Here is a 26,639-nt window from a genome sequence, read left to right as displayed (position 1 = left end):
GAACCAATGGGGTGGAGCTGAAGCTCGGGGAGCTGTCCAGAGTTCTGATTTCCTCTAGAGCTCGGTAATCCAGGGCCCATTCCTGGCTGGGTTCTGGATAACGATGGTGACGATCATCGTTCCTGCCTTATTTCACTGATTTATTTAACAACACATCAAATTCTTACTACACACTGAGATTGTTATAAGTAGTTTAGAAATGTTAATTCACTTAATTTTCATAAAATACTAAAAAGGTACAATTATTATTATCTCCACTTTAGGCAGAGAGTAGTTCAGTAACTTGCCCAATGTCAATGTCTAGAGCCAGTATTTAAACTCATATACACTATTTCAAGAGTCCTGAAATCTGTCCTCCTGATGGCCTGCCCTGGGCATCCTGTCTGGCTCCAGCCAGGCACCACTCACCCCCAGACAACTTCCTCAGTGAGGTGTGGTCCATCCAGACACTAGTGGACATCTCTCACCAGCACTGTGTTCTGGGCTAAGCCCTGACCAGGCTCCAGTTGAGAGTCTGCTCCACGTGAGCGTGTGCTTTACACACACCCCTCCATTCTTCCTGTTTTTTAATCTCTTACATGGGAATAACAGCTCTGGTTCTACAACTCTTTCTAGTTAGCTGTCAGGAGGACAATGATATGCTACATTTGCAAAATCTACAGCAGCCAACATGCTGTGAACAAATACCAGGTACCATTACTTTGGAGGAAACAGGATCACATAAGCGCTCAGTTCTAGTGTTATGTTGACTCTTCAATCCTGCTAGATATGACCTTTGACAGTAACTTATGCTTTCTGAGCATGCTTTCAGTTTCCTCCTCTAAAAAATGATATCATAGTCATGGCTACGTCACAGGATTGCTGTGAGGCAATGAAGGTAAAGGATTTGCAAGCATGACTAGCATCCAACAAGATCACAGAAGTAGAGACTTCTGGCCAAGATGGAGGCATAGGTAGACACACTGTGCCTACTTGCACAACCAAAATTAAAGACAAAAAAATTTAGAAACAAAAAAGCAACCAGAACTGACAGAAAATTAAACTGTACAGAAGTCCGACAACCATTCATCCAGATCGGTAAGAGGGGCGGAGCCAGCAGCCAGTGGAGAGGGGTTGCAGGAAAAATAAGCAGTGGCTGGCGGACCTCAGTCACACATTCATGAGCAGATAAACCAGGCCAAAACAGGCAGCAAGACAGACCACAGGGCCCAGCAATGTGAAATAAAACCTAAAAGCACCGATTGAAAAAACTTGGGGTGGGGGTTGGTTTAGGTGCCGAGAGAGACTCCCAGCCTCACAGGAAAGTTCACTGGAAAGACCCACAGGGTCCTAGAATGTACACAAGTCCAGCCACCTGGGAACCAGCACCAGAAGCGCCCAATTTGCTTGTGAGAAATGACAGAAGGAACTAAAATCCAAGAGAGAGCAGAGCAAGTGCCATTATGCCCTCTCTGACCCTGCCTCCACATACAGTGTCACAACCCAGTGATTGGGTTGCCCCACCCTGGTGAACACCTAAGGCTCCACCCCTCATACCTAATGGGTACAACCAGACCAAAAAAAATGGCTCCAACAGAAGAACAGATCAAAGCCCCAGAGCTAATAATTTTAAGTGACCAAGAGATAGCCAACCTATCAGATGTACAGTTCAAAACACTGGTGATCAGGATGCTCACAGAACTGGTTGATTTTGGTCACAAATCAGATGAAAAAATGAAGGCTGCACTAAGTGAAATGAAGGGAAATGCACAGGGAACCAATAGTGATGGGAAGGAGACTGGGACTCAAATCAATGGAGTGGACCAGAAGGAAGAAACAACCAAACAGAAAAGAATGAAGAAACAAGAATTTCAAAAAAAATGAGGAGAGGCTTAGGAACTCCAGGACATCTTTAAACATTCCAACATCCAAATTATAGGGGTACCAGAAGAGGGAAAGAAACAGCAACAAGTGGAAAACTTATTTGAACAAATAATAAAGGAGAACTTCCCCAGTCTGGCAAAGGAAATAGACTTCCAGGAAATCCAGGAAGCTCAGAGAGTCCCAAGGAAGGTGGACCCAAGAAGGAACACACCAAGGCACAACATAATGACATTAGCCAAGATTAAAATGAAGGAGAGAATCCTAGAAGCAGCAAGAGATAAGGGGACAGTCACCTACAAAGGAGTTCCCATCAGACTGTCAGCTGATTTCTCAAAAGACACATTATCGGCAAGAAGGGGCTGGAAAGAAGTATCCCAACTCATGAAATCCAAAGACCTACATCCAAGATTGCTCTATCCAGCAAAGCTTTCATTTAGAATGGAAGGGCAGATAAAGTGCTTCTCAGATAAAGTCAAGTTAAAGGAGTTCATCATCACCAAGCCCTTATTATATGAAATGTTAAAGGGGCTTATCTAAGAAAAAGAAGATAAAAACTATGAACAGTAAAAAGATAGCAAATTCACAGTTATTAACAACCACACCTAAAACAAAAGTAAACTAAGTTAACAACTAGAACAGGAACAGAACCACAGAAATGGAGATCATGTGGAGGGTTAGCAACAGGGGAACGGGAGGAGGACAGAGGGGGAAAAGGCACAGAGAATAAGTAGCATAGATAGTAGGTAGAAAATAGACAGGGGGAGGGGAAGAGTAGTATGGGAAATGTAGAATCTAAAGAACTTATGACACATGGACACGAACTAAAGGGAGGAATGTGGGTAGGAGGGGGTGTGCAGGGTGGAGGGGAATGAAGGGGGGAAATGGGACAACTGTAATAGCATAATCAATAAAATATATTTTAAAAAACAATCACAGAAGCAGAAAACAGAACGTGAAGGTGATGGTCCATCATCGCCCCAGCCCTCATCACTAATGCTGTTAGTGGGGCCCTGCTCCAGAGTGGGGTAGTCAGGGTCAGTCTGTAGCCCACTTTTGAGTGCCTGTGTCTGCTGGCTCAGTTGCACAAGCAGTCAGCTGTCCACTTGTTCATTCAAACATTCCTTCTGCAATGAATGGATTCCTGAATACTCACAGTGTGTAGTGTGAGACCTCACCTCTCTCCTCAGAGAACACAGATTTGTGAAAAAGCACAACAGTAAACAACTCTGATGCATGAAGATGAGTGTGCGGTGGCTCCTGGCCCAGTGCCCGGTATGCAGCAGGTGCTCAACAGGTGCTTATACATCCTAGCTCCCGTTTTTCCTAAATGTGTGAGCCCTGTCCCTGGGGTGTGTATGAGGCTATCAGAGCCCCGAGGAGCATGCCTACTTCTGCACCATCTTTGGCCTTTTTCTCTCCTCCTAGTTTTGGGCATAACCCTCCTCCATCTTCCTCTTTTGGTCTTTCGTCTCTCTTTCTAGTAAATGCATTTTCCTCTCTGACTCCTATCATGTTCCTCTATGCTTCACATCCGGCCCTTTCCCACTCGGATCTGATCTCTCCAGATCCCTTTTCATTGCTCTCTGTCCCTCTGGGTCCTTGTATTTCTTGCGTCTCTCAGGTTCTCAGCCACATCCGACCCTCTGTCTGGGCGGGTCTCAGTCATGCTTCCACACTCTTGCTCTCCTTCTCTCTTTATCCCAGCATTAGTGTCTTTCCTCTCTCTGGGTAGATATGTCTCTTTCTCGACCTCTCCCGCTCTCTGGGTTTTTCTTCCTTTCTCCGTATCCTGCCCCTCAAGACCCCTCTATCCACACAGGTCTTTCTTACTTTCTCTGGGCTTCTTTCTCTCCTTCTGGCTCACCACCTCTCTTTCGACTCTCTCTGGTTCTCCCCTGGGTGTGTGTCCATGTCCCTCTCTCCCACCCTCTCTGGATCTCTCCTGCTCTCTCTTCCTCTGCTTTTCTCATCCCCCTGACATCCTTGCACTCCCTGCTGCTCCACCACATCCTTATCTCTCCAGCTACTCCCCACTCCCCAGCTCTCAGACACGCTTTTGAAGGGCCTCTCCTCTGTCCCAGCTCTCAACATTCAACCTTCAGATTCTCACTCTGGCAACACACACACACACACACACACCCCTTTGGAGTCATTCAGGCAAACCAGACTTTTGCTCTCTGCTCGGCTTCCCCTCACAGTGGTGCGTGCCTCCCATCAGGGCCCACAGAGGCCACAAAGGGCATCTTCGAATAAATGTCCTGGTTATTGATTCTGCTTTTCGACTTCTGGTGACTGTTTCCTGCATGCTAATTCTCATCCCCTGAGCCCTCTGGTGCGGACACAGATTTTGCATCTATATCACCCCAATTGAGCCCCAGTCCCTGCCCAGGCTAGGTGTCAGGCTGAACCCCACCCAGAGGCACCACAACCCTGGCCTTGACCCCAGACTGACTCCGACCCTGACCAAAGCCTGGATACACCCCTTTAAGCATGACCTCCAATGCCTTAAGGAAAGTTTCTCTTCCTACGCCGGGACTCGTTTCTGCAGGATCCATGGAGCTCCAGAGCAGGGAACCTCCTTGCCCTGTATCAGGAAGACTCCACCTCCAGCCCATGGAGCCGAGAGCATGGCTCCTTCTGCAGTCGGCAGGCACAATGCTGCACATCACCCTTGGCATCCAGCCCATGATGCCAGTTTTTCCAAGGACCTGGATAAGCTTAGCTCTGGGGTCCCTGGGGACAAGAATGCTAACCCTCCCCTGGTACTAGTTAACACTGGCCCATCCCACCCCAGCCCCCACGACAGTCACCACCACCACCCTTTCTCGTTGCAGGTAAAGGACCAACTGTGAATGAAGCTGCTGTTTGAAATATTAATTTTAAACTGTTAAACAAAATGCAGACTGCCCTGGCTGGTGTAGCTCAGTGGATTGAGCACAGGCCTGCGAACCACATGATCGCGGTTCGATTCCCAGTCAGGGCACATGCCTGGGTTGCAGGCCAGTTCCCAGCAGGGGACTCACGAGAGGCAACCATACATTGATATTTCTCTCCTTCTCTCCTTGCCTTCCTCTCTAAAGATAAATAAATAAAATCTTTTAAAAAATGCAGACAAAACCTTTGACCTACCCGTCTTTCCTGCCTAAGAGATTCAGACAGACAAACCTGTCTGGGAGGAGAGTTTAGGATGTGACATTAGCCTAATTTGCATTAGTATGGTAAACAAAGGCTTCAGGCAGGTGCCTGTTAGCCAGACACCCAGTGTCCCATTGATCCTAAGCCTCTAGCAAGGAATCACCTGTCCCATGTGCTCCACTCGCCCTCAATGACCTGCACATGTACCCCTTCTCACTTCTGAATCCAATACCCTGTCCCCACCCCCCTTTTTCCTTTGTCCAAAGTGTCTTCTACACCCAGTGTTGCCTCACTGTCTTTGGAATTTTCATGGGATGACCATGCCTATGTAAATTCTCCATGAACATAGATTACTTTGATCTTTCTCCTGTTAATTTGGTTATTAGTCCAGCCTGGAAAAAACTTAGAAGATGGGAGGAAAGTTTTAATGTTCTTTGGCCCCCCCACAGTGAAGGATCCCCACTCAGCCCACTCCCAGAAACCTTTGGGACTGCTCCATGCCATTTGCTTCCACTCCCCACCCTCAATGAGAGGGAGGGCCAGGAGCAGGGTCACACCTGTGGTTAGCCTTGGTGAGGGCTCCTATGCCCAGCTTCCCACAAGGAAATCCTCCCACTCCACCCACAAGAGAAAAAACCCTATCCCAGGTTGTGTGGTAGGGACCCTGGGGCCCAGAGACTCAGGACTTGCCTGAGGGCAGACAGTGCCCAGCCAGTCAGTAGCCCAACCCTGATGAAAACCTGGGTGACCTGCACTCCTTTCCCCTCCTCTCCTCTGCCTGTGGGGTTCCAAAAGCCATGTCATCATAGTAAAAGCCCAGACAGGGGGAGAAAAGCTGGGATGAGACATCATTCTTTCAGAGGCTGGCCCTGCCTTAATGCCTTTGTAAACTTCATCCTCTCCTGGCTGCTGTGGGCACCTGGGGAGTTGGAACAAGAAGCAAAGTCTCCATGAGACAGAGACCAGCTCCTGGGCCCCAGCCTCCCACAGGGCGAGCTTGGAGAGAGCAAGAGAACAAAGGACACAGAGGACAGGACAGCCAAAAAGTTCCAGTTTCCCACCCAGGAGGACTCCCCTCCCCCATCAAGGGAGGGAGCCCCGCTCTTTGCTCTCTATCAAGCTGTCCAGGGCCAGATGTGCCCTGAAAATAAACCCTGGTGCCCCCCTACTCCCTCCTCACCCTTATTCTCTACCCCAGCACCGCCAACATTCCCCCCTGTAGGGGGGGTCAGGGGAGGGATGAGGGTCCTGGCCTGCTCATGCATATTCCCAGAGGTTATTATTTAGGTGCAGAAAACAAGTGTTCCCCATGAACGAGAGGGAACCATCCTGGGCACTGTTGCCAACAGGGCCTTATAAAGCCAACAGGAGCCTCCTGGAATGTTTAGAGCTGAAAGGAGCCACCAGGGTAAAGTCCGGCATCCTCACTTGACAGCTGGCCTGGGTCACAAGAATTCAAGTCTCCGGCCTGCTAGCTCAAGGCATCTCCCACTGACACTACCTTCCACCAGCTGAGCTCATGGTAAATCAGAGCCTTTGTTTGAACTCAGATGCTTGGTGACTTTCAATATTTCTCTAACTGAACTATTTATTGCATCTAAGTAGAAGGTTGAAGTTAAGGGTTCACCTGATATTTTCTGCATAAGACATACACATTGCTATAGAAACAGGTGATGAGTGACTCATGCTTGACATACCCAACCACTGCCCCAGTACACTCCTCTGATGCCACAGTCACTATCTTAGCCTCATCCTGCACCCTCGTAAGGATGGTCACTCCACAGGGGAAGGGCATGGAGTGTAACTAGAACGCAGTAGGGCCACTCATAACCCCTTCTGCTATTTTCCCATGATCCCACTGCGTAATTTCTGGTCAGTGATTCCAGGTTTAAAATAATTTGTAAGTGTTCAGCTTCTATACAACTTTATCATCCACTAAGAATTTAAAAATCACATTCTCTGTTCAGCTGTTAATGCTAGGATCCATATTTACTTTTATAAGCTTTTCTCTGTTTTTAGTTTTGTTGTGGGTTTTTGGCTCATGAATTCTATTTCTGTTTGTTGATAAGAAATATAAGGGTGGAGGCCCATCTGGTGTGGCTCAGTGGATTGAGCAAGGGCCTGCAAACCAAAGGGTCGCCAGTTCAATTCCCAGTCAGGGTGCATGCCTGGGTTGCAGACCAGGTCCCCCAGTAGGGGACACATGGGAGGCAACCGCACACTGATGTTTCTCTCCCTCTCTCCCTCACTTCCTCTTTCTCTAAGAATAAATAAATAAAATCTTTTAAAAAATAAGAAATGTACGAGTGGAATGTTAATAAATTCCAGTTTAGTTCTGTAATGTCGAGAATTTATAAATTTAAAAATGGATTGCGTTATATTTGAAAAAACTTGAAATTACTATCTTAAAAAAAGGCATGGGGGAGGGTCCTCCCTGGGTTTGGCTCCATGGGTTGGACAGCGTCCTATAAACTGAAAGGTCACGGGTTCAGTTCCCAGTCAGGGCACACGCCTGGGTTATGGGACAGGTTCCCAGCGGCCTGTGAGAAGCAGCCGGTCAATGTTTCTCTCCCTCTCTTTCTCTCTCCTTCCCCCTCTCTCCAAAAGTAAATAAATAAAATCTTTTTTTTAAAGGATATTTTCATTTTCTCTCTGGAGCTCAGCATTTCACGGCCAGGAACCACATGCCACCTGGGCTGTCCCTCCTCGGCCCATGCGCTCTTCTTCCCCAGTTTCTGGCCAGACCACCTGTCACCCAGCAATCTTCACCACCCACAGCGCAGACACAGCTCCTCAAGGCTCAGGCCTGCTTCCATTGCGCAGGCAATTCCATCCTGAATTTGGAGTCTCTGGCCTCCTGCAGGGCAGGGGTTCCCAGGGCCACCCCTGAGCCTGGACAGAAAAGCCTATCCTGAGGCCAGTGCATCAGGCCTGCTCTCTCTCCCCTACTGGGGCAGTGGGCCAACAGAACTAAGTGGACGCCACCTTGCTCACTCTTGACAAACCCACCTTCCTGCTCATTCCTCTGGTGAAAGCTTCGTGCTGGCTGTTCCCACTGTCCAGAACACTGTTCCCCCAGGTGCTCCCATGCTTCATGTCTTATTACTCAGTTCTCTGCTCAAGGCCACATCTGGGGGCCTCCTACAGTCACCAGTCAGTCTACCACATTCCCTTGTGTTACAGTGGAGGAAGGTCCTCCATTTTTTAAAACAGTATTGCTGACAAAAGATCGACATTCGATAAAGTGAACATATTTTAAACGCACAGCTTGAGGGAGCGCCTCTCTACCACTTACCAGATGGGATGCTGCCGAATTCATGAATTGTTCAATAAAACCAATTAGATCCTCAAATTTAAAAAATAAAATAAAACATAGAATGTACAGTTTGGTAAGTTTTGACGTATGTACACACACATGAAACCATCACCCCAATCAAGACAGGGGACATGTGTCCATGACCCTCGGAAGTTCTCTCCTGTCCCGGCCTGTCCCCTTCCTGCCCCTCTTCCTGCCCCTCTTCTTGCCCCCAGGGAACACTGACCTGAAGCTGTTACTACATGTTCATGGGCATTTGCTAGAGCTGTACGTCACTGGAATCGAACCACACATGCTCTTTCCCCACCTGACTCCTTACCCAGCTTGTTTAGTTTCAGATGAGTCCACACGGTACATGTATCACTAGTTCATTCCTTCTGATTGCCAAGTAGTATTTTGTTGCATGAACATATAACACAGTTTGTTTATCTGTTCGCCCCTGATTACATTTGAGTTGTTTTCAGTTTGAGGCTGTCTTGAATAAAACGGCCGTATAAGCATTCACAGACATGTCTTAGGTGAACTGATGCTTTCTTTCCTCTCGGGTAAATTACTTAGGAGTGGAGAGCTGGCTGATGTGTTACTTAACTTTGATGAACTTCTTTTTCTTTAATCCTCACCGGAAAACATGACTTATTGATCTTTTAGAGAAAGACAGCGACATCGATCAGTTTCCTCCTGTATTCACCCTGACCAGGGATTGAACCCACAACCTAGTATGTTCCCTGACCAGCAACTGAGCCCACGACCTTTTGCTGAATGAGACGATGCTCCAGCCAACTGATCCACCTCGCCTGGAAAACTTTGATTAACTTTTTAAGAAGCTAAAATCAACTTTCTAAAATGGTTGTACCATTGTGCACTCCCATCCACAGAGTTTGAAAGCTCCATTCCTCCCTATCCTAATTCGTTATCTTAATTAGCTGTTCAATAGGCATGTAGTAGTAGCTTACTGCGCTTTTAATTGCATTTAATTTGCATTTAATGACTAAGGATGTTGCATTTATTTTGATTTTTTTGTCATTCATAGATCATCTTCGGTGAGATGTCTGTTCCTTTACGTTATTTTATTTATAGTAATTATCAACATGATTTACATACTTGGGTATTATCTTACCACCCACCACCCATCACCGCCGAACTGCAGGCCCCCTGAGGGCTGGGACAGGAGAGGTCCGCCCCTGGATCCCCAGCCCCTAGTGTGCTGCCTGATGCTTGATGGGCAGATACACAGCAAACACCTGACAGAGTGAATGAAAGAGTCTGAATTCTAGCCCCTGCTCCCTCTGACTGTGTGTGACGCTGAGCAAGTTTCCCAGCTCTCTGGTCCCTGTTTCCCAGCCTATAAATGGGATGGGGCATTGAACTTAAAAACCTGAGGACCCCCAGCTCTGACATGGTCTGGGTTTGAGGCACATGCCCTCACTCTGCCCCCAACCTTGGTAGACCAAGCCATGGATCTCCAGATGTCCTTTCACTACGTTGACAGGCAGGGGGTGACACCTCTTCCAAGTCAGGACCCCGGACCCCAGACCCCTCTGCCTTCCCTGCAGCACCCTACCAGCGGCACCAGACACCCTGATGCCCCAGGCCTGCTGCCTTGGCCTCAGGAGCCAGCATGCTACCTGGGGTCGTGGTCAAGCAGACTGCTCCATGCTCCTGCCCGACTAACCCCCACCCCACGTCTGCCTTACACACACAGCCGGAGCCCCAGAGCCAAGGAGCCTCCCCTCTGCTGCCAGATCACGAGCCCTGAGGGTCTTTCATGTCACCAGGTAAACCCACTGCTGGGCCAGTGGGCTGGTGCTTAAGAAAGGAAGGAAAGGAAAGGAAAGGAAAGGAAGAGTCTTTCTTTCAGTAATAAGACCTGAACGTTCAAATCTTGGGTTCCAGCTTTTTCATTTCCACCCTGATGTGTGATCTTGGGAGGTCCCTTCCATGGTCTGGCCTCAGTTTTCCCAGCAGGGCACCGAGGAGAACACACTGCTCCAGGACCTGCTCAGTGCTGACACTTACCGCGCAGTTCCATCACAGCGGGAGTGGGAATCACAGAGACCGCAAGATGCAGGGCCGTGCTCAGGTGGGGACAGAGGGGACAGAGACCACCCCCGGCCAGGGTTGGGACTCAGCCTGGCCAGAGAAAAGAGGCCAGGGAGGTGGCCCTTCAAGGAACGCTTGGGAAGCTACATACCCATGGCCCAGTCTCGATGCTGAAAGAGAGTGGAGCCCTCTCAGCTCCTGGGAGCAGAGAGGAAGATGGCTTCTTCACCTGTTACTGCCTGAGCCAAAGAAACACACAAAGGCCTGGTACAGGGAGGCCGCATGGAACAGACAGGGGTCTGGAGTCGGCAACTTGGAACTAACGCGGATTCCAGCAGCCTGTGCAGCAGCTCCTGTGGCTACGGATGCTCTGGAAGGGGTGAGATGGGAGGAGGGAGCAGAGACTCCAGGCTGGTGGAGAGTGCCAAGGGGTACAAGGCAGGGGAAGGGCCAGGAGAGCCTGGAATCCTGGGACAGTGAAGAGAAGGAAAGCCAGGGGTGGGGAGGGGCGTGGGAGGTGAAATAAAAGGAGGGAGATGGTGGGGCCTCCAACAAGAGACGAGTGAGGGATGAGGTCAGTTGGGAACCGCAGACTGAGCACCAAGATCACAGGAGGAGGGGAGGACAGAGAGCCCAAGGAGGCAGCCATCAGCAGGGGGGAAGGCAGACATGTGTGTCCACAGCTGCTTGCAGGGAAAGCAGGTGAGCAGAGCCCCGGGGATGGAGGTGGGGCTGACCCTCGCCACCCACACAGGCCTCCTGCAGCGAGCCATCACCGTCATCTGGGAATGTGGAGCCTTAATGAACTGCACAAATATTTTCAATGAATGTGCTCGAAGCATCAAAATATCGGAGCCATTGTTGTCACACTGTGGCTTAGTTGCTGTGGAGGAACTCGGCCCTGGCAGCCTCCGATGGGAGACAGGAAATGAGCCCCAATGGGCTGGTTCAGGGCTGGCACTGGGGAGGGGCTTCTCTACCCAGAGCTAGGGGTGAGGGAGGCTGGATCCAGACAGCATCCTACTATCCAGCTGTGCTTCCCAAGAATCACCTGAACTGGGTATTCGTCATTTCTGGAGGCATAGAGCTACTAGGGAAACTGAGGCCCAGAGAGGTAAAAAGACTTGCCCAAAATCACAAACAAGTCAATGGCATGGATGAGCCCATGCCCCCCCCCCCATGTTGCTCTGGGTCCAGATGTCTTCCCAGCACAGTCTGATTCACTTTCAAGACCCCATTTTGACAGGCATTTCAAAGTTGGCTTTGCCCCAGAAGGAAGTTAACTTTCCAAATAGGGTAACTTCCCAGAGTGTGACCAAGCCAGCCAAGTGAGAACTAGGAACCTCCTGGGTCAGAGAGGATGCCCTTGTTTGTTTCACCCACTCCCACAGAGCCCGGGGAGCACAGCCGAGAGGGTCCTCTCTCCTGAATTCCACACAGACTCAGCTTCCTGCGGTCCCCACCCCCACCCCCCACCCCTGCATGTTCTCCCCTCGGAGCCTTTGCTCAGGCTGATCGCTCTGCCTAAAACGCCCACCCCAGCTGGGGCCCTCCAATGTCCACAACGCTTCTTGTTCTTCCATAGCCACTTAAAGAGTGCCCCTGGCTAAGTCCTGTGTGCTGGCCATGACTCAGCCCCAGGGCGCAGAGCTGACATCCTGCCCACCATCATCTCTCACAGAGCAGCTGCGGCGGCCTTTCTAACTGCTCCCCACCTCCGTCACAGTTCATCTCTGAAGTCACCTACTGGATCCCAGGCAGCCTCATTTCTCCTCTCCCCGTGGCCGCGAGGGCCCCCTTCAGTTCCTGGGATACCCCGTCTTTCCTGCTCCAGCACCGTCTTACCTGTTTCCTGTCCAGAAGGCGCTTTCCCCCACTCCTCACCTAGCCAATTCCTCCCCTCCGTTTTGCAGAGAGGATGTTGACAACGTTCCCCCCGAACCACATTTAGGTGACCCCTGCTTCACTCTTTCTATGAGTACTTGTTACTCGGTGGCATCATTCCCCATTTGTGATTGCATCTCCCTTTGGGTACCTGTTTAATGCTTGCCTCTCTCCCTCGACCACAAGCTGGATGAGGGTGGTGAGTGTGCCTACCAGTTTACTGCAGCACCAGCGAGCCTCGCAGAGCTCCTGGAACACAGTGGGGGCTCAGCAAACACCTCAGAGAGTGTGGGAGCGAGCGCTGAGCCCCAGCCGCCGGGGAGGCCCCAGCCTGAGCAAGGGTGAAGAGTGGAACTGCAGTGTCTGAGCAGGGAGACATGATGACCCCCAGTGGGGATTCTTTCTTGAGGCTCCCAGAAAGATCAGCCAGCCAATGATGGGAAGATGGTGGTGTTCACTCACCTCTAGCATCAAAGAATTCATCGTCCGAGCTCTCCACTGAGTCACTGAGGACATTTCGAAGGTGCCAGGGGGCGCCGCCACCCGGGGTAGGGCCACCTGCCAAAAAGAACACATCTGTTAACCAAGCCTGAGAATGCGTCCTGTGAGACGCACCTTTATGCGTCCATAAAGGTGGTAGACCAAGACAGGCCCTGGACCGAGGGTCAGGCAGTGTCCCTCCCTGTCCTCTCCCTCCTGGTGCTCAGCCCCTCCCCCCAGAGCCCCCACAGCTGTGGTTTCATTTTTACCCCCACACCTTTCTGAGGTAGCTCATGGGGCAGCAGAAGGTCTCTTCCCTCATGGGGCCAGAGTCTGGAGGGACTGGGAGGGAGGTACATCGGGGCTCAGGAGAATTGTTCCAAGCAACTCAGAGCTGTTGGGAGCCAAGTTGGCAGAGCAAATGAAAGTACAATAGATAGCCAAAGCTATTAATCACTAATTAGTTCCTAAGTGAGGGAAATAATGGGTATTTAAATGCCATAGTTATGAGATACCAGCAGACAGGTCTTCTCATTAAAAAAAAGGCACATCTTTTCCAAAGCAACTGATTTGGCCAACAGTGTCCCACTGGGAGACCAGGATTCTAGTCCCACTCAGCTTCTGCCCCCTCCCCGCCCCTGGCCAAGGAGCCTGAGAGTGGGCAGGTTGGCCTCCTCCCTGACCTTCCCTTTTCTCACCTGCAACTGGGAACCAGGGCCCTTCTGTCCTGACCTCACTGGGCTGTCGTGAAGACAGGAAGAAGTGAAGGCCATGCGAATCCCTGGCAGTGGTGGAAAATACTGCACAGATGCCCAAGAGGGTCAGGAAGTCTCCTGAGGGGCAGGGGACAAGATCAAGTGTGCTAAAGGCCACGCACAGTCTTGAGCATCAGAAAAGGTGGGCACCACGATCCCAAAGCAGCAAGGGAAAGGTCCAGAAAGCTCAGTTCCCTTGAGGCGGGCTCCTGCCGTACATCTCTCTGCATCTTCTGTGTCTACTTTGCAGCCCCAGCATTAATAGGGCTGAGAAGTGTTTTTAGCAGACAAGCAAGTTAATAAAAATGATCTGCTGGATAAGTACACCCTGCCAGTTGCTTCACAGGCATGATCTATCCTAACCAAGCCCTCTGGAGTGGATGTCATGAATCCTCATTTCACACCTAAGGAGACAAAGCTTCACAGACGGGAAGTCTTTTGTTCAACGTCATAAAGCTGGTCAGTGATAAAGGCAGGATCTGAACCCAGATCCGCCTGACTGCAGGGTCTGTGCTCAGGACGGCCGCGCTTGGCACGGCCATCCCAGCTATCCTCCCCGATACTGGCCAGACCAACCCTCCCACCTGCTGCTGGCCGGCTGGGCAAGGGCCGGAGGTCTGCCCCTGGCTGTTCTCCAGAGCCCTTGCCCTGGGAGGCAGCTGTTCCAGTTCTAGAACCATCCATGCAGATGTCTGAAAATTAGTGTCTGATTATCCTTGCGTCTGTGTGAAAATCCAGATGTATGTCCACATTTCTTAGCAAGTGTGAGCCTCCCCAACCCACCCCTCTCCAAAGCCCACCCCTGAGACACGTGCATGCACAGGTTCCCAGGTACTCCCTCCCTCGTTCCCCCTCTTACACACACACACACACACACACACACACACAGGCATACACAAATCAGATCCCGGCCATGGGTGAAAATTTAGCAGAAAAGTGAGGACATGGGCTTTGGAGCAACACAACCTGGGTTTAAGGCTGCCACTTACTGGTCTGTGAAATTAAGGAAATTAACTCCAAGGAAATTAACCTCTCTGCGCCTTGCTCTTCTCATCTGTCAAGTAGGTATCATAATTCTCGCCTCGCTGTTAGGAGATTTAAGTGGGCAGCACTGCCTGGAACTCAGGAGGTGGCAGCCTCCCCAGCTGCAGGATCGAGGTTTAGGCAGGGCTCTGGCAGCCGCCTGCGCCCCACAGGGCTTCCCCACGGCTACAGTTCCTTCTGTGCCTTCAGAGGCCCTGCTACACCCTCTAGCAGACTGTGCTTCTGTCCCACCTTCTCTACTCCACTTTTTTAAAACTTGAAATCAGGATAAAAGAAACAGAAGACTACTCCAACCCTGCCCAGCAGTCCAGAGAGACAAATGACCCTTCCCAGCCCACAGAGCTCCAAGCTGGAGCCACCCTCTCTCTCCTGGCCCATGCACCCCTGCCTGCAGGTCCAGTCTGGTCTCCTGGACCTGGTCACAGGCCTGGGTCCACCCACAGTGGGGGCAGCCAGAGGTCCCGGCTCAGGCCCCCCCACCACACATGCCCACCTTTCCCACCTTAGCCCTGGCACCCAGGCACACGGGAACAGGTAGGTGGACCAGTGGACAGGAGCCTGCTGTGGGCTGCTGTGCCCTGTACCAGGACCCCAGGAAGCCCCAGCCTGAGGGCCTGAGGGCCAGAGCCTCAGCAGAAGGAGGCCACCAGCCTGCTCACAGGAGTCCAGTCTGAGGGGAACGCTCTGGCACAGTGAGGAAGGCCCTGGCACGGCAGAGTGGGGAATGCAGGGATTGGCCCACTCTTCCTGGGCCAGACCTTGGGCCAGATGGTGTGAGAGGAAGGAGTTGGGGATAGAGCTGAACTGGATCAGCCCCTGCCCCTGGGGTGCCAGCCTTGGGCCCCAGTCCTGTGCCACCCCTGCACAGAGCACAGGACAGATGAGAAGCAGACAGCCTGACCCCTGAGCTCAAAGGCAGACATGCCCTGCACCCCACAGGCGGGGATGGCACCTCTCTGGGCAGACACCCTGCCAGTGGGAGGGCAGGGGTGGGCAAGCAGGGTTGCCCAGGCTAGGGCAGGGTGGAAGCAAGGACAGACCCAGGTCGAAGCAGTCAGGTCACTTCCAGGAGAAGCTGGATCTAGAACTTTCTCCTTGAGAGTAAAGTAAGAAGTCTGGCTCATCAGCGCAAGGGAGGCAACAGGGGTGTCTTCTGAGGGGCGTCAGTAACGCCTGCCAATTCCCAGACCACCAGGGGCCACAAGGTGCCTCTGAAGGGGCCACGGCTGGGTGTCCCACGCTGCACTGCCCCCTGTGACAGTGGCCACAGCTTCTGTGCCGGGCCCTGCCTGAGGCTGTATCTGAAACCACAGCCTGGCAGGCCCGCTGGATTCGAGTAATGTGTGCCTCAGAGGAGGATCGGGGCTGGGAGGGCGAAGAGCGCGGGCTGCTCGCTCACATGCGGGCTCATCCAGGCAGGCCCCACAGCTCCTCTCTGTCTCTGTCACACACAGCGGCACACACAGCCTCACACGCAGACACACAGCCTGGCACACACAGCCCCCCACACACAGCTTCACACACACAGCCTCACATACAGCCATACACACACGCAACCTCACACGGCACATACACAACCTCACAAAGAACCTCACACACAGACACACACATTTACCCACAGCCTCACAGTGCACATGCAGGTCACACTTCACTGCTTCTCAAGTCCAGCCTGGCATCCCAGCAGCCCACACACAGGATGTGGACTGTGAGCTGCGTGGCGTCTGTGTGAGGCTCCTGCAGGCAGGGCGACCCCAAGGCCCTCCTCATCTCTATTGCTCTTCCAAGAGCCTGGCCAGCCTCCTCTCTCAGGTGGGCAACTGTCCCACTCCCACCCCAACCTGCAGCTAGTTCAAATCCCAGCTCTGCCACTTATCAACTGATGATGGCAGTAAATGTCACTCTACACTACCCCATGCCTCAGTTTCCTCTTCTGTAAAATGGGAGTAATCACAGTCCTTACATAGGGTTGCTATGAGGATTCAATGAATGAACATTTGAAAAAGGTTTAGCATAATGCCTGGCACTCAGGCTATAAGGGGGTTTGTTAAATAACACAAATTATCATGAGTACCCAGGGGCCTCTCCTTGGTCCTTCCCTATGTGGAAGCTCCCAGGGGTGATCCCCTTTCCTCCTCAGGCCCCTGGAATAGGAGCTCAGAGGGCAACACTGGAACCGCCCTCCTCTCCCTGAGGCTGGGAGTGTCTGTCCCCTGGGGCTCACGGGCTGCTCCTGGTGCGAGGCCAGTCCTCCCCTCCTCTCTCCCAGCATCGCTCCCTGGGTCCATGTCCCGTGTGCCCCCCAAACCTGGATCTGTGCCACCAAACACCCTTTGATTGTGCTCACCAGAGCGCCTGCCCCCAGACTAGGCCCAGGCCCACCTGCCCCACTGGGCTGCAGGCTCCCCGAAGGCCGGCAGGTGCCTGGCAGGACCATGTCCAGGCCCACGGCCTCGTAGAGTCCAGGGAGGGGCACAGGGAGAGCTCTCGTTATGTTCTGCATGGCCCGGCACACACGGGGCAGATCTCAGGAGGGCCCCCTGGGAGAAGTGTCCCACAGAGCAGGTCCCGAGGCCCCCTCCTTGGGTCAGGATGAGTGTGGGAGCTAGACCAACCCAGGCCAACCAGCCCATGCTGAGGCTTCAGGGGGCTGTGGGGCCAGCCCAGGGAGGGCGGAGAGGCCAGCAGGCACGGCTTCTAGAAAAAGGCTTGATTGAAGAAAACCAGTGCTGGTTGGGGGTTGGTTGCTATAGAAACACCTCCTAACTATCTCCCAAACTGGTGTATGCGCCACTGATGAGCTTGTGTGCAAGGCTGTTTCAGTGGACATGCCAGGAGTCCCAGAAGGGCCTGTCTGCTGGGGTTCCCAGCACCTGGAGCCCAGGTCCAGAAGGGCTCAAAAGGAATCCAGCTCCTGAGGCGACCAGGCAGCTCCATCAGTCTGGGGCTGGACTCGAGGATTGAGACTGTGTCTCCAGGCTGCCAATTATTCTGAGGTTAGCCACAGCCCCAACCTTGACCTCAGTCACATCCTGAACCTTGAGATCAACACAGAACCAGTCACAGCCACAATCACTGGACAAGCTGAGACCCAGCTGCAGCCCAGGTGACCACCCTAATCTCAAACCAAGCTAGGGTGCTAATTGTAGACCAAACCAAAAACTGACCCTTTACCCAGACACAGCCCCAGCGCAAACCCCTCACCCACCGAGCAAGGGCTCCAGCTCCAGCTTCCACCTGGCCCCGGCTACAAACCGCACTGGGTGCCATCAGGGGCCGAATCCCATCACTTCAAGGATGTTTTCAGGGCTATCACTCAATTCTGTGCAGCATTTTCCACCACTGCCAGGGATTCGCATGGCCTTCACTTCTTCCTGTCTTCACGACAGCCCAGTGAGGTCAGGACAGAAGGGCCCTGGTTCCCAGTTGCAGGTGAGAAAAGGGAAGATCAGGGAGGAGGCCAACCTGCCCACTCTCAGGCTCCTTGGCCAGGGGCGGGGAGGGGGCAGAAGCTGAGTGGGACTAGAATCCTGGTCTCCCAGCGGGACACTGTTGGCCAAATCAGTTGCTTTGGAAAAGATGTGCTTTTTGAAGACCTGCCTGCTGGTATCTCATAACTATGGCATTTAAATACCCATTATTTCCCTCACTTAGGAACTAATTAGTGATTAATAGCTTTGGCTATCTATTGTACTTTCATTTGCTCTGCCAACTTGGCTCCCAACAGCTCTGAGTTGCTTGGAACAGCTCTCCAAGCCCCAGATGTCCCCATCATGCCCCTCCAGACTCTTGCTCCATAAGGGAGAAACTTTCTCATCCCTCCAAAGGGAGTTCCCACAGCGTCTGCCACTGACGGCTCCGCCACCTGCAGGTTCCTCCGAGGGGCCACTGAGAGCAGGGGGGGCCCCCAAAGAGGGGAGAGAGGGCATCTCGGCACCCACAGGAAGGCACTCCTGGCCATTCCAGGACCCCCTGTGGGAAGTGCCGATCAGAGGTTAGGGACCCACACACCCAACAGGGAGGCCCATCACAGATTCGATGCAGGGTGCTGGGGGAGCTCCCAGAGACCCCTACCTCAGTGACTGGGCCAGCTTTCCGGGAAGCAAGCAACGGGAGAGCAGCCCCCTGCCTGAGGCCTTAGAGGACTCCCCATGGTCCCTCCTACCACCTGCCACTCCAGGGTGCTATGAAACAAACATGGGGCCTAGGTGGCCTCTGTCCACAGGCTCCCCATTTGTGCCAAACCCCAGCACGGGGAATTAGCAGCCCGTGGGGCCCCCAGTGGCGGGCTTCACGATGCTCTCCTGACTGCCTCAGACCACACTGTACGTGATGGAAATGAACAGGCAGCAAGGGGTAAACACCACCCCTCCCCCACACTGGGCAGCAACGGGAAAGCTGAAAATAGCTTTTTTTTACCACTAGGGATGATTCCAGGGTTGCTCAGCTGGGACCAGCCTCGAGGGAGGCAGGAGGCGGGAAGTGGGGGTGGGGAAAGGAGAAGGAAGCCACAGGCTAGCGGAGGCCCAGGGGAGTTCTGGTTAGGAGGGCAGTGATCCGAACCTTCTGGAGCAGTACAGCAAAGGTCAGAGGTGCGTGAGTGAGGGGCGGCCCTGGACGCACCAAACCTCTCCGAGGCAGGCTGTCAGAGCACCTGTAGCCCCTGAGAGCGCGGGTTTGCACCCCGCACACCTCGGTCTCTCTTCAGAAGAGGTCCGGAGCACAGGGCATCAGGCGCTCAGCAAACACTGAGAGCCAAGCAAACACGGCACCAGCCGCAGATGGCTCAGAAGAGGCCTCTCGATCCACCAGAACTCGGTGCCCCTCCCAGGCAGAGCCCGACGCGTTTCTATTTTTGCTGTCAGCGCTTGTTCGGCATCCCCAGCTAACTGTTGGCTGTGTCCCTTTCCTCTGAATAACAGGTTGTCTGGGGAGGAGAGACACCTCCCCACTGGTGTCCCCTGCCCCATGCCTGCAAATAAGCAGGCTGACCCTCACGGAAGAAAAGGCTCCCGACACCCCCACCCCAGGCACCTTCCCCTGGCAGAGCCTCAGCTCCCGGCTCGCTTGACCACCAGCCCTGGAGAGGAGCCTCACTGAGACACTTAGAGAGAACAGCTTGACCCCCAAGAACTCTGGTTTCCAGATGCAAAGGTACCTGCTCCCTGCCAGCCCTGGCTACACACACTGACCTCACTCCCCACAGCCTCAAAGCCTTCCTCCAGTGTCCTGAATTCACCCCACAGACAGGCTACAACCCAAGACCCTCCACGCCACCCCCGAGTCTTGAACTAAGCCCTGAGCTGGCCACACAGGCTCTCAGCCTGGCCCCAGCCTGAGCCCTGGCCCCATTCCCAAGTGAACCTCACAAATGCAGCCCTGGAGAGAGCCCGGAGGAAGCAGGGTGGGCCCCCCTGTGAGGGCCCAGCTCCCTCACCCCTGGACCACTGACAGGCAGGAGGGTCCTCCACCCAGCCTCCCTCCCCACACGTGATTTCCATGGGGGCTGGAGGCCACACAGCTGTGCAGGCTCCGCAGGCAGACGTGGGGCCCTGGAGGTGGCATTCACCTCCGGAGTGACTCACTAAGGTTCCCATTCCTTTGTGAAAAGGGGTGCAATTTAGCATTTGCTTTCTCCTTAGAAGACAGGAATTTTAAAAGCAAGAGTGTAGAGAGATTCGAGGGGGGAGGAGCTCAGACCTCACTTGATTTCCAAACTCATTTGTTACACATTCTTTCCTGCCCCTCCTTCCCCCAGCCCTTCCCCTGGAGGCTCTGGCCACCCCCTTCCACATGGCTCCTGGCTGGAGACCTGATGATGGTCTGAGGTCCGGGACCCCCAGGAGGCAGGCGCTCTCTGTGTCCCAGTCCTCAGCGCCCCAAGTGTTCCCCCATCCCTGCCAGCCTTCCGGGAGGGTCCTCATGGGGTAAGAGATGGGAGGAAGTGAGATCCCCTCAAGACACAGTGAAGCCAGCAGGGAGGGGAGGGGAGCAGGATGAGAGCTGGAGCTGACTTAAAGCTCAGTCTGACCCCCACCCTCTCCCTTCCCTTCCCCTTCTACAGAGGAGCAAACTGAGGCCCAGAGGAGCGGCTCAAGGTCAGCCAGTGACAGAGCCAGGCTTCTTCTTTGTTACACGATTTAACTCTTAGAAAAGCTGCCTCCAGGAGTAGAAGAGACCCAAGTGCTGAGTCCAGCTCTGCCTCTCACTTCATGTGTGTCTCCAGGCCAGACCCTCCACCTTCCTGGGCCTCGGTTCTCTTCCCCATACAATGGAACTACGCCAGCCCTACGCCAAAGAGATGGCGTCGATCCATTGGACAGGGAAGCATGTTGAGGACTGCTACCAAAAAAATGAGCCAGATTGTCCTCGGGATGCTCATCTCTGACCTGGCACCCCCTCTCACAAGCCCGGAATCCCAGAGAATGCCCAGGAGGCAGCGGGTCCTACCAGGAAGTCCCTGGTCCTGAGTCTCACTGGTCTCTGGTAGCTCACAGCCTCTGTCCTCGAAGGCATCAACCTCAGAGAAAAAGGCTTTGCCTTTCTGGCCTCAGTCTCCCGCCCTGTATGATGAATCGAAGGCCTCTGAGCCTCTCTCAGCCATGAACTATCACAATATACTAAAGTGTACAAGAAAACATCACACCTGGCCAATGCAACACAGACAATGCCAACAAGGCTGGGGGGTGGGGCGTGGGCGGGGCCTAGCTCTCGGCATCTGCCACTGGACTTCCAAACATCAGCTGGGTCCTGGGACCTCCAGCGGGGATGGGATTCTGGGCTCAGAGTCACATGTTTGAGGTGGGGCTTCTGTGGGACCTGCACCGTCTTTAACTCATGTAACCGCACCACAGCAGGGGCTAAGAGGCAGCACAAGGTCCCACACCAGGGCCTGCTGTGGTCTGCCAGGTCTGCTATGACCGGTAACTCGGCTGAGGAACGAGAGCCCTGCCTGACCTCTAGCACTTCCCAGACTGCAGGGATGTCCAGAAGGCTTCCTGGAGGCAGAGGTTTTGGAAGTTCTTGAGTCCCTGGGCATCTGATTGGGCACCAGCCTTTCCCCTGAGAACCTGAGAAGGCGAATTTGCAACCTTCTGGCAGAACATGGTGGTCTTCCCAACATACATCTCGAAGCAATCCTCATGCTCTGGGCCTGGGGGATTCTCAAGAGTCCTGCCCCAAATCCCCCAGCACCAACCCAGAGTGCTGAGAATCCCCGTGCTGGTTCTTTTCCCTCGCTTCCAAACATCCCCTCCTCTGAGATGGGGCCACTGTCCCCAGCTCTGGAAGCCAAGGAGCAGGGGGCCCAGAAGGAGGTCTGGCTTTGGGATGGTGAAGCGGCAGCTGCCTCAGCTGAGCAAGGTCCAGACAGGCTCTGGAAAGACAGGTTTCGGGCTCAGCTCTGCCACCGCTGACTTCTGTGGCCTTGGGGAGCACCTCCCCTCCCCAGGCTCCAGTGGCCTCCCACTGACAAGGGTTTTGCAAATGGGTATCTGAGAGCATCCTCCAGCTCTGTCCCTGTGGGATCAGTATTTTATTGACCCAAATTACTGGGTTTGATATACTCCAGCCTGCTGGCTCCTCCCCTCAGAACAGAGGCCAACACCTGGGAGCAAATAAACTGGTTTCTCCAGCCTAGAAGGCCCAGCCTTGGAGCCCCAGCCCAGCCTCTCTAGATGGTTCTGCCCCAGCTTGAGAGGTTCCAAGACCCTCTTGTACTCTCCTTCTATTCCTACTTGGCTGGGGGGGCCTCCCACTTACGCTGCCCTGCAGCTGGCAGACACCCCAGCCAGCCTGCTGGGTGTAGGGACGGGGGAAGGAGGTGGGCTCAGTGGCATGGAGAGGAAGGGAGGGGCAGGGCGGCGGCTGGCAAGAACCAGGACAAAGCTTTCCCAGCCTGGCAAGGCCTCTTGTCTCCACCCTCCCAGAAGCCGTCGAAGGGACCTGTCGAAACACCCAAACCTTAGCGTGTCGCCTCCGTCTGCGATGCTCTCCTGAGTTCCTCTCAACACTCGGCATCCCCCTAGGAAGCCTCCATGTCAGCCAGATTTCTGCACCCTTGGGCACCTCCTGCCCACCCACCTGATTCTTAGCCAGCAGCAAGAATGTGGACCAAGGTACTGTTCCAACCCCCTAGTCTTTGTTCAAGCCCCACCTGGAAGCCTGCCCCCCCCCACTTCCTGTCTAAACCCTGCTAGTCTTTGAGGCCCAATTCCTAGAGAAATCCAGCCTTCTCCATTTCAAGCCACCACTGGCCTCCTCTCTGTCTGTACTGCACTGAGGCCTGCCCTTGCCTACAGCTAGCTGCCTTTCATCCCAGAGGCAGGCCCTGTCTCCCCCTTTGTCTGCCAGACCCAGCACTCCCTCGGGGCCACAGCAAGGGCTCTCCTTCCCATAATGACCCTGGTCTGTGTGACAGAAATCTCCCCAGAGATGGACACTGGTGGCAGCCTTTGGGGCCCACCCTACATGACCTAGCCAACACTTTCTGGGACCTGATTACATATTCGCTTGTACCTGGGGTCTCTGGGCAACACGCAGGTGCTCTCGCTGCCTCCCTTCGGCTCCTGGCTGCTGGGGCACAAGCCTGAGGTCGCCGACCACTGGACTGCAGTGGGGTGGCCCTGCATCGTGCACCACAGTGGCCCTGGGGCCCAAACTCTTCCATCCTCCCTTGGCAGGTGGTCCCTTGCCAGTTTTTAGAGGGAACGCCTCACAAAGCATGAAGCAGACCCCTCACTCACAGGCCAGGCGCTCACAGTCTGCCCCGGCCCCGAGCACCCCTTGGTCTCCAGGGAGAAGGCCCACTCTTTTCTGACCATCAGTCTGTCTGGGAGAGGCAGGTGACCCCGAATGGCCACCCCTCTCTGTTACATCCCTTCCTTGGGCCTCAGTTTCTCTAGCTATAAAGAGCTAGAGATGTGGGCTCCCATCTCTAAGGACCCCCTCTGCTCTAAAGCTCACCGATCTGCCCTGTGGAGACCCAGCCAGTGGGGAGGTGTGACCCCCATACACATTGCAGGCCGGTTTCAGTTCTGTGGCTCTAGGAGCCTGAAGAAGAAGGATATTGGCAAGATGCAAAGTGGCCTGGATGGGCTGAGAAAAGAAGTAATCCAATTTTGCTGGGGTCAGTCCCTAGGGCTCCTTGGGGTGGCAGCTGAGAGCGGGAGAGAAGAGCCAGGCCAGTTCCATCCACAGAGGAGGGGAGTCGGCGCTGCCCTGAGGGGAAGGGCCAAGCGTGAAATTGCAGCACAAAAGACAAACTGTTTGATGCTTGAAGCAGGGCAGTGTTTTCACCTGTCTCTGGAACAAATTCCCACAGACTCTCAACTAAGGACCAAAGGACCCACAGGCCAAGGCAGAGGGATGAGCCAGCACCCCCATTCCAGGAGAGGGGTGACCAGTCAGGGCAGTGATGAAGAAATCCCACCATTGGAACCGGGAGAGTCCAACAGAGCTGGCTCTGCCGGGCCCTCTGGGCCACCTTGAGGGAGCTATTTCTTTGAGTATCTGTGTCCAGATGTTTTAAAGAGGGAGTCGCATTTCCTATTTCCCAGGGTCCTTGTGCACGTTGCTGGTACACAGTACGAGCAGTAAGTGTTCACTGCTACTGTCATGGCAGTGTCCTGGAAGGCAATCGGTGCCTGGGGTGGGCGCACACACACACACACACATGCCCACATAGAGTGGGGGCGGCAGGGGACACACACCCTGTCTTTTGCCCTTTGGGAGGAGTGGAGGTAAGTAAGGACCCAGCTCAGTCAGGGAAGGAGAGATTCTTTTCCAGCCCCAATGGTGTCATGTCACTGCGCCTCCCCCAGGAGGGCAGAAGGGAGGGAAGTGAGAAAGGGGGTGTTTGGATGTATTCCGGTGCTTGCTGTGTCTCACACAATCGGCCCCACCCCAAAAGGATCCTCAGGGACAGAATGGAAATATATTCTCAAGCACCTGAATCGTATACCCAGGTCCTATACAGGGGGGTCTGAACCCGGTTCAGGGTCCAGGGCAGCATTTGTTGGGTGGCAGTGTATTCACACACAGCCCACTGGTATTCATGCCTAGTGTGTGTACACGTGAATTCACACTCATTCCATCACTTTCATCGCTTATGGGTAGAGTGGTGGGTGGAGTTTGTACCAAGCCAATGCCTAGTCCCAGGGGATGGCATGGCACCTGCCAATGTCACATGTTGGATATGAGTTCATGGCAGATTTATTTACACGTGCCGGCCTCACAAGCCAGCCCTGCTGACACCAGGCTTGCTGCCCCCACTGCATGGTCAGCCCTTTAAGCTTTCCTCCACCCGCACCCCCCAAGGCACCGGCAGGCCTACGGTAGGCAAACAGGGCAGAGTCTGGTCCACATCCTGATCCCCAGTGCCCAGCTCAGGACCTGGCACAGAGCAGATGTTGGTGAATGAACGTCTGGCTGAATGAATGAGCGGATGACTAACGCCCACTTCCTCGCACCGCAGGCTACACCGCCAGAGTCTGAGGGACCCCAGAAGAGGTCGCACCTCCAGACCTCAGAACCTAAGGCTCTGCCCCTCTGGGTCCAGATCGGGAGAGGAGGAGGAACGGCCACTAGCGGGTGGGATGTAGAGGACCGCTCCTTGCCAAGAAAAAATCTCTGTCGCCTCACTGACCTGAGGGCGGGGGACTGCTGCGTACTGGATAGAGCAAGCGGCAGGACCGGGAGGCGCGTCCTGGTTAGGGGGCGTGGGATGCAGCGGCAGCCGCGGGACAGCCCCTCTGGTCCCCGTACCTGGGTCTGCCCAGGGCCTTCAAAGGGTGGTGAGAACTACCACAGCTTGACTGGGCAGGGGCGCCACAGCCCTGGCCCTTTCCAGTGGGGCCACGGCGAGGGGGACGCGGTGTCCCACGAGGTGACTGTGGGCACAGGAAGGACGCGGGGCGCGCGGAACCCTCTCTGCACGCGCTGGGGGTCCGGCCTCAACACCGCCCACTGCAGCCCTCCCGGAACCTCCGCCCACCTGCGCGAGGGGCTCACCTGGGCCAGCAGCCCCTCCCGGAGCAGTGCGGGTCCCTCCCTCGAGCCACCGGCCCTGCCTCCCGGTGCCCGCTCGCCCTCACCTGCACGGCCCGCCTTGGCCATGTCCCGGGCGGCGGGCTCCGGCTGAGCTGCCCGGCTCCTCGCGGCTCCCGGGCTCGGCCCCGGTTCCGAGCCGCCTCCGGCCCGAGTGGACTCCAAGCGCCGCGCCCCGCGCCCCCACCCCGCGCGCTCGCCAGCCGCCACCGCAGCCGCCGCCTCACCGCTCCCTCCCGCTCCCTTAAAGGCGCCGAGCGGCGGCCGCGCCGCCCCCCCCGCCCCGCGCCGCCGCCGGGGAGGGACTGACGGAGGAAGGCGCCCAACCCGCCCCCGCGGGCCCGCACCCCGCCCGGGCCACAGCCGCCGCTCCGGCCCGCTCCGGCCCGCTCCGGCCCGCGCGGCCACCGCAGCGCGCGGGCGCGACAGCGACTGAGACCCTGCCCGGTGCAGAGATGAGCGAGACCGCGCAGAGACACGAGATACTGCGGTCCAGACTGAGATGGGGACAGGGGTGTAGAGACACTAAGACACAGCGCTAGGGATCCCCTCCCGGGGCTGAACCACCGGCGGCAGAGAAATTCAGAGATAAAATTTCAGAGACTAGAAACACAGAGCCTGGCACCGGGAGAGTAACTGAGCCGGCAGAGATGAGGAGAGGGGAAGGCAGAAGGGACACAGGGAGGTTCTCACGAAGCCAAGAAGGAGGCGGCTCCAGAGATGAGAGAAAAGAGATGGACCCCGTCGTCACGCCCTCCCCCAGAACTCGGGGTCATTTCTAGGGGCTGACCTGGGCTCAGAGGGGAAGAGATGTCAATGCCCTTAACTCTAAAGCAGCAGGAACAATGCATGCAAATGCCCCTGGGACTCCAGCCTGGAGCAGAATTTGGGGAGGCCAGGAGCCTAAGCTGTGAGCAGTACCCCCTCCACCTCCCAAACCTGGGAGGCGCGCATTTGGGTGAACAGTCCTGGGGGAAGATGGGGGAGCTCGGGTTGGGGCTTCTGCAGCCAGGGATCCACGGTGCAGCCCCAGCAGGGGCAACAGGTAGCAGGCAGTTCTGGTGGTGCAGGGGTGGCAG

General features: G+C 54.6%; 1 protein-coding gene across 3 annotated transcripts in view; it reads right to left on the bottom strand.

Moving 5' to 3' along the window:
• Nucleotides 1-25,744, bottom strand: part of PITPNM3 (PITPNM family member 3) — an 84,875-nt gene extending 59,131 nt beyond the window's left edge. For 2 of the 3 annotated variants that reach the window (XM_037029608.1, XM_037029609.1), the window contains exons 1-3: nt 25,608-25,744; nt 13,417-13,551; nt 12,701-12,796 (exon numbers count right to left, since the gene is read on the bottom strand). In XM_037029608.1, the coding sequence (XP_036885503.1) occupies nt 12,701-12,796; nt 13,417-13,551; nt 25,608-25,629 (253 nt within the window). In that variant the 5' untranslated portion in view covers nt 25,630-25,744. The remainder of the gene's footprint in view (nt 1-12,700; nt 12,797-13,416; nt 13,552-25,607) is intronic. The other variant, XM_037029610.1, reaches the window with a different exon arrangement.
• Between the last annotated feature and the right edge of the window lie 895 nt (nt 25,745-26,639).

The sequence above is a fragment of the Sturnira hondurensis genome, unplaced genomic scaffold (assembly GCF_014824575.4).
Source record: "Sturnira hondurensis isolate 20B ecotype Veracruz unplaced genomic scaffold, ASM1482457v3 Scaffold0020374, whole genome shotgun sequence".
Taxonomy (NCBI): Eukaryota; Metazoa; Chordata; class Mammalia; order Chiroptera; family Phyllostomidae; genus Sturnira; species Sturnira hondurensis.
Note: the sequence above shows the minus strand (reverse complement) of the source record. Positions and strands in the feature narration are given on the sequence as shown.